This window comes from Rhinopithecus bieti, unplaced genomic scaffold (assembly GCF_001698545.2).
Source record: "Rhinopithecus bieti isolate Rb0 unplaced genomic scaffold, ASM169854v2 scaffold_19840, whole genome shotgun sequence".
Taxonomy (NCBI): Eukaryota; Metazoa; Chordata; class Mammalia; order Primates; family Cercopithecidae; genus Rhinopithecus; species Rhinopithecus bieti.
The window spans coordinates 1147489-1155901 of NW_016809771.1; the positions used below are offsets into that span (position 1 = coordinate 1147489).

The window sequence follows — 8413 nt, forward strand, 5'->3', positions numbered from 1 at the left end:
ATTGAATCATAGGGGCCGGTCTTTCCTATGCTATTCTCGTGATAGTGACTAAGTCTCTCGAGATCTGACGGGTTTATAGGGGGTTTCCACTTTTGCTTCCTCATTTTCTCTTTCCTCTACCACGTAAGAAGTGCATTATGCCTTCCGCCATGATTGTGAGGGCTCCCCAGTCATGTGGAACTGTAAGTCCAATTAAACCTCTCTTTCTTCCCAATTTCGGGTATGTCTTTTATCAGCAGCATGAAAACGATCTAATACAGGCTCTTTGGAGAAATGGCTGATTCCAGTTCTGGACAAGAAATATACAACAAGCCTGGCCCGGAATACTTTGTAATTAAAGAAAAAAATCAAACTATCACCATCAAATGGAATAGCAGTGGACTTAAAACACATCAAAATCATGTATCAAAATCACTGGCATATAAAAAAGTACACATCCATAAGTTTATAATGATTTCTTAAGAAAACAAATCTTATTTACATGCTAACTTAAAAAAAAACCTGAGGAATACAGACAAAGAATCAAGCATTTATCCTAATCTTTGCTATAATAACTGTATATACTTCAAGATAACCAAATAGTTGATAAAGGCAAGTTGTTTCTTATAGAAAACCTCTTCAAATGTTAAACCTGAATGTAATAAACCTTCTAGATCTAACTACAACTTGTAAGAAATAGAAGGTACAGAAAAATGGAATCAAGCAAAATCCAGGCCAGAGGAAACTCTATGGGGTAAACTATCTGGTTTCTTCAAAGGATGAATCATAAGGAAAAAGAGAGGAAATCTATAAGTCAAAAGATATCAGTTAATGGAAATGTAAAGATCTCATTTTGATCCAGGTTCTTAAAAATAAACTGTAAAACAGGAATAATTTATGAGACAACTAAAGAAATTTGAAATGTAATGAGAACAAATTATTTAGGTGAGATCATAATACTGTGTTTGTTTTTAAAGAGTACTTAACCTTTAGCCATGGTATGATTTCAATGAGAATTATTTCAGCCTCTGTTATTAAAAGTTCCAAATAATTTGGGGATGAGAAACAAGGTGAGCAAGATTAAATGAAGTAAAATCAGCCAAGTGTTGACAGTTGTTTAACCAAGGTAAGGGGTGCAGGGGAATCATTGTACTTTTTTTCTCTGCTTACAAGTGTTAAAATTTAAAATAACAAAAGATAAAGGTTCAGAGAATATTGAAAAATCGGTAAAATGGTGAAAGGCTTCATTAGGATAGAGATAAATTCCCCACAAATATCAAAATACTTTAGGTGAGGCATATCTGTCAAACTTAAATGTTAATAAAAATGAAAAGACTTCTTTATATTATAGAGAATCATGACCTGATACAGATTTAACTGGAAGGAGATTTTAGTGACAGATCCAAATCATGAGTACTTCAAACTTAGGGCCTTACAAATTGCACTGAAATAAAAAGTATATTCAGCAGTGGTGAGCAGGTGCGTGTTTTAGATGGAGGGGTCCAACATTATGGAAAGGCACAAATCATGAGTTTAATGGAAATACTCTTCCTGCTCAGTCATTTTTAATAAGCTTTAAGTGACTAATGAAGCTTTAATGATAACATCCAGTTCTGTTTAGAAGTGGAACAGTTAATATATAATATGAAAAAATACAAATGAGTATTATATAAATATGAAAATGAATAGTTTTGTGTTTCATAGTATATGTACATTTACTCCCCTCCTGTTCCTCCCCAAGCCTAGTTATAAACTTGCTGGTTTTGACAAGCAAAACACAAATAGAACAGGTGCCTTTGTTAGCACTCTAGGTAAATCCTGGCACTTGCTTGGACACCAGCTGGGTGCTAATTAGTCTTGTGATTGCCTAGATCACAAAATAATACAAGACTGGAAATGCTCCTGAAAGCTTCTGGAGGAATGAGTCTGCACACCGGCTGACAAATGCCCTGGAGAGAACAGGCCTTGTCCTGACAGCCTCTATGTTGAGTTCTTTCACATTTATGAAGCTAGAGCTGGCTACACAAGCACATGCCTGTAAGTCAGTTCAGGGAATGTGGGTGGACGGTGCTTTTGAAGATGCAGAGCAAAAGCATTCTCTGGTATATCAGTACTGACACAGATGTCCAGTGTCTGGTCTACGTCTAAGTGTCATCTTTTGATTAAGTGTTAGCAATAGCACACCCAGGGTATTTGAACCCTGTTCTCCAATGGACTTCAACAGGTTACTTGTGTGCCTTCCCATTTAACCTTTCATCTATATTTAGCCAATAACACTAATGAATTACTGTACTGCTTCTCATCCTAACAGATGAATCAGATTACTGCATGGCCAATTTGGACAGGACAAGAGATGGCCTGACAATTCTCAAAATATACAAGTTTGGGTACATCATGGCAAATGGTTGCAGTGCAGGCTTTCTTTCTGAACACTTTATTTTGTGTCCTCATCATATTCAATAATCAAAAATATCAGATTTAAAATCAAATGCTTAATCATTGCATTCTTTCAGCAAGTGATAAAAGGGATACATTTTATTAGAAAAATGAAAAAAAAAACCTACCTGAAGACTGCAAGGGTCAGAGACCAGAGCACTAATGGCTTCCTCAGTTCAAACTTTGCTCGTTTGTTCATTAGGTGCCGACCACCGAATATAAAGGCAGCATACAGAGCAGAAAACAGGAAAGATTTCTTCCTGCAAACAAGCAAACAAAATCTTTAAGATATTTTTAGTCATTAGGAAACATCAAATTTTGTACCACTTCTTCTCTTTTTAAGCATTGAAAAAATATTCTTGAGAATATTCCTGCTTCACTGAAGAGGGAGTCTAGTCCACATGGCAAACTGGTGCTCTATTGAAATCTCCCTTGACAAATCAGGTCTTCCAGCAGTTTAACCAACATATTAAGTATCACATCAGAATAGACGTATTTCCTTTGTAGGCTCTATGACTGAAATTTCAACAACATAGCATTGAAGTACAAAAAGTAGCCTTTTCACTGAGAGAAATAACTTTATTCTTTAGAGTTTGTTGAGGCAATTTAGATACATACATGAATTTTAAAAAAGTGTTTTTATTGGAACTATTTAGTGACATGGTTGTGTCTTGGAACAAGATAGACATTTAAAATTTTATCTTGGGTGGGCGTGGTGGCTCATGCCTATTATCCCAGCACTTTGGGAGGTTGAGGTGGGTGGATCACTTCAGGCCAGGAGTTTGAGACCAGACTGGCCAACATGGTAAAACTCCCTGTCTATTAAAAATAAAAAATGTAGCCAGGCATGGTGGTAGGCACCTGTTATCTTAGCTACTCGGGAGGCTGAGGCAGGAGAATCGCTTGAAGCCAGAAGGCAGAGGTTGCAATGAGCTGCGATTTTGAGACTCCCTCTCAAAAAGGCAAAAGAATAAAAGAATGGTTACTCCATAGGTAGAGTAGCCCTGAGGACTGCTGGCTGGCTATTTTTATGGGTTTTTAAATTACATGCTAAATAAGGGGTGGATTATTCATGAGTGTGCTGGGGAAAGGGGTGGGGATTTCCCCAGGAACAGAACTGAGGGTTCCTTCCATTTTTAGACTGTATACTCTACCATGGCATTTGTAAATTGTCATGGTGTTGATGGGAGTGTCTTTTAGCATGCTAATGCATTATAATTAGCATATAATAAGCAGTGAGGATGATCAGAGGTCACTTTTGTTACCATCTTGGTTTGGGTGAGTTTTGGTCAGCTGCTTAACCGTATCCTGTTTTATCAGCAGGGTCTTTGTGATCTTGTGCCAACCTCCTATATTATCCTGTGACTAAGAATTCCTAACCTCCTGAGAATGCAGCCCAGTAGGTCTCAGACTCATTTTACTTAGCCCCTATTCAAGATAAAGTCACTGTAGTTCAAATGCCTCTGATAACAGTACTGATAATGCCAAAAAATAAATTCAAAAGCAAAAATCAACAAACTTCTATAATAGAACTATGATTCGACAGAAAGCAATAGAAACCTTATAAATAATTTAAACAGTTGAGCATGTTTCCTAAGAAAGCAATGTTTCTCTTAAAATGGGTCTTCCCTATTCAATTAGATCAATAAGGAAAGGGTTGAGAAGTAAGTTAGAAAACATAATATCAAAAGCAAAATGTGTTCACCTAAAGAGTATTATTTGTAAAATGCTTCATGTTTTCTCCCTTCATGCTGACATATAATGCTGACTCATAAGGGACCTTGCTATTTACACAAAGCAGCATTCCTATGTAAATGAATGCAAGTGACCTACTTAGTGAATACCAAATAACGCAATGATTCCAGAAATCAACCCAGAAGTAAAAGTTGAATAAATCACTTTCACTGAGGTTTACAGACTCTTCTCTTGGGCACACAAGACCTGGAACACAGAAGGTGCTTAATAAATATCTGTTGAATGAACATGGTCTTGTCCTGTCAAATTTTCTGATGGGGAAAATAATTAGGCATGTGTGTACAGTAAACAGGCACTAAACACAAAGTTGTACTTTCCCTGTAATAACTAAAGAGTCAAATATTCAGAAAAATATTATGATACATTTTCTTCCCCTAGAAAGACACTGATTATTTCTATACTTCAATGAAAAGTGGAAAAGTGAGACAATTTTGTGGAAACTTTCACTATTGGACATTTCAGGAAGAAAGTACTTTTGGTCATAAATTATATATATTGCTTTATTTCTCCTCTGGAAATTGCAAGGGCATGGAATTAAATTACTTAAGAGTCACAATCACCATTTTTGTTTATGCACATATAAGCAAAGACTAAAGAAAAATAAAGTTCTACCAAGTTAATGTAGGCGATAGTAATATGAAAAAGTATATACTTTTTTCTAATTTATAAAGGTAATAAGTGACAATAATCACATATTATGATTTATAGAGTGATTCCTATGGGTAAACATAATGCCAAAAGCTTTACCATTTAATCCTCATGGTGCAGGTAAAGTATTATCTTTATTTCATAGATAAACAGGCTTAGAGGAAAAGTAGGCCTAGATTTTCCTGTTCTTGTGGTAAACTTTCAGAAGAAAAGGGGTACTTGATGTGTTATGAGCTGTAAAATTCCTTAAGCTCTCCTTTTGAATTACATAATCATTGCATAATGTGTAGAACATTGTGTAACTGTGAAAAGATGAAGAAGAATTTCCCATCTTCATGTTTCTACTGTCATATTTTCTGAGCCTGGGAAACTTTCATCCAAACCCTCTTTGCTTCTTTGAGAAGAGAAATTAATTATACATATACCACTGAAGACATTTCCTTAAAATTATTATTTATCTTACCCATTCAACATACTTGAGATTCTGATTTTTGCCGTATTAATTGTATTACTTGTAATCATAAACAAACCAAGTTAAATGAATGTCTTCATACAATCCTATCATTCTAGCCATAAAGGGAAAAGTAATGCCTCAAGAACCAAGAAAAGAATAAAAAATCTTCCCTATGTATTTTTTCTCTAATTTCCTCACTTCTAAAATGAGAATTAGTCCTAATGCACTGCTCACATCCCAGCAAGGGCCATTCACTTTTCCACATAATTTTTAGAGCTTTCTACAAAGCAATTCAACAGCTAAGGCAATGAAGTCAGTCAGTACAGAATCATAGAACTTGATAATTGCAAGGAACCTTAGAGGTGGAGCCCAATTTCCTCCTTCGACAGAAGAGAGAATAGGGAACCTGATGATAGTAGTCACTCACAGTCACACAGCTGCACACTGTACACTGCTCAAGACTATCCAACATTGTCATGGCTGTGGTCAAGCAGGTAGGTAAACACAAAATAATTGTATAAGCTATATCTGGGTTACAGGTAGTTAACGGGAATCGGGTTAAGTGCTGTGATCAAAGTAAGTTGTTCATTGCATGCACAGAAATCTTTTACTGTGGTGAAATTCAAATCCTTTGGGTTAGTTTAGAATTAAACCTAAGCATCTGCTAGATGTGGGAGTTGCCTAAGGAAGCATTAACACTTACCTCTTTAACTGAGTTATTTATGGTTGAATGTACTATTAGTTTTCCATACTGCTTAGAAGAAGGTAAGATTTTCTTTAATGAACGGAGCAATTTTAATGAATTAAAATTGCCTTTCCTTTCTGGCATCTCTCCGGTAAAGTTCAATTGTATTCAAGATGAATAATGGTTTGCCACTAGCCCACGTAGTTTTTAATGTGGATAGATTGCTTTCCTAATGGTTCAGTGGTAATACTTCGTATACTGGCAGGCCTCCATACTTGGGTATAATGGTAACACTATACTGTTTTATTATCAGATAATTAGCCATTTTGAGATAGCATGGACTCTTCTCGTTTAATAAATTTTAAATGTGCATCATATAGCACAACCCGTAATTATAGGTACTTAATAAGTACTTTTCAGCATGATGATTTGGGAGTTATGATTACCAGGTGACCAACCAAATAAAGACAACCCAAATGATATACTGATGTGCTTTAATTCTGTCAAGCTTATATTTATCCTTTTTACCCTTCTATTTCTGTCATCAAGATGAACAATGGAAATTATTCCATAATTAATACAAATGAATAGTGGATTTATCCTTAGAAATCTGAATTTCTCTATCATACTGTCTTGTCCCAAAACATTCCTAGGACATGCTTTTTTGATTCTTACCAGAGTAGCTGAGCAAGTTCTCACTCTACGATTTGTATTTATTGCTTTATTAACATTTCTGAAACAGCATGCATAAATTGAAAGACATGTTTTTTTAAACTCATGGGATTTCACTGAAACCAGTGCTTAGCTTGAGTCTCCTTAGCATTCACATCAAAATTTCTGTACCCCAAGAGTCAAACTAGTTTATTTGCTAATGTGGGCAGTATTTCAACATAGGATAATTGCTAATGAACAGCTTGGGAAGCTGACCTGAGCTCCCTCCTGGCTCTTTCATGTCGTATCTACATGGTCTTCATTATGACTATTGTACACATGTGAGGTACAAGGAGTTGGGAAAGTAAAAAGCAGTGAGGGAAAAAAGAAAAGGGCACTGCCCAGTTCAGCTGATACCTATCTACCTAGTGTAGAAAAGTTTTCATGTTCTAAGGTGAAGAGTCTGACGCTGAGACAGAATGCCAACTGGTGCACCCCCGTCCTCTTTTAAGAGTCCTCTTGAGTTGCTGACTCAAGTCAGGAAACAACTTATGGTTCTGAAAGTGATTTTAAGGATACAAATAAAGTAGGGACCCAGAGACTAGAGTAAATAACACTACTTTTTGCCAATATGACATTTAATGTATGTCTATGGTGGTTATAATTTGATAAGAATATTAAAATAAGATTATCTTGAGAGGGATCCTGAGGTTTCTTAAAGTCCTACCCAGGGCTGAATTCTGTCACATTCTTAAGGATTCTGCAAGACTTCATATAGGCATTTTTTTACATTAAAAATATGGAAAATTTTCAGCAGTTTTTTTTTTTTTTTTTTTTGAGGCAAGGTCTCATTCTGTTGTCTAGGCTGGAGTGTAGTGTGATCATGGCTCACTGCAGCCTTAACCTCCTGGGCTCAAGCGATCTTCCCACTTCAGCCTCCTGGGTAGCTCGCACTACAGGTGTGCCTAATTCTTTTAACTTTTTTGCGGAGATAGGGTCCCAGTATGTTGGCCAGACTGGTCCCCAACTCCTGGACTGAAGCAATCCTCCTGCCTCAGTCTCCCAAAGAGCTGGGATTACAGATGTAAGCCACCACTCCTGGCCAGGAGGTTTTATTCATAAGTAAATTAACTATATGCCCAGAAATTCTGATAATCATTTTGTGAATAATCATGAAAATATGCCCATAATTGATACAAATAAAAAGTGGCTTTATAATTGCAAGACAACGCTATAACTAAGGTAAAGGGTTCCTTATTCTTATTCCACTCTGTTGTGTATGACCAAGGAAACCAAATCAGGTGTGTGATTTCCAGGCTGCTTTGAGTTGTAAGCACTTCTTTCCCTTTTTGCCTCACCCTCCAGATACTAATTCAGAGATCACAGGTTCTCCTTATCTATTTTTTTTTTAAAGGTGCGAGAACTAGTTTTTAGTTTTTCTATCCTTGAAGTAGGCCATAATCAAAGTAGAGTTACATTTAGTACACCAGATTCAATAACATGGCTACACATCCCTTTCCAGGAAAGTATACCCCTCTTAGAAGCAGAGTGGACATAGAAATTCCTTGTATACATCTGTAAACTTATCTTTTTCCTCCCTGTCACCTTTTTAAAAATCTTGGTGCATTCTGTTTTTGTATTACAACTGGAAATAAGATTTTGGGGGAGAAAATACTTTCAAAATGTTAAAACAAAAACCTGCACATCTAAAAAGAATCTTTAATACTTAAATTGGCAGGATATCAATTGCCTTTGTTTGTTTCCTTAGAATTCCTTTTTCTTGTTTTGTTTTTTTTTTTTTAGTA

The 8413-nt window shown here is 36.0% G+C and overlaps 1 protein-coding gene across 3 annotated transcripts in view; it reads right to left on the minus strand.

The window, feature by feature from the left end:
- The window catches only part of ELOVL6 (ELOVL fatty acid elongase 6), a 156360-nt gene that overhangs the window by 47138 nt on the left and 100809 nt on the right, over window positions 1-8413 (minus strand). For all 3 annotated transcript variants that reach the window (XM_017890421.1, XM_017890420.1, XM_017890422.1), the window contains one exon: window positions 2544-2675. In XM_017890421.1, coding sequence (XP_017745910.1) covers window positions 2544-2675 — 132 coding nt within the window. The remainder of the gene's footprint in view (window positions 1-2543; window positions 2676-8413) is intronic.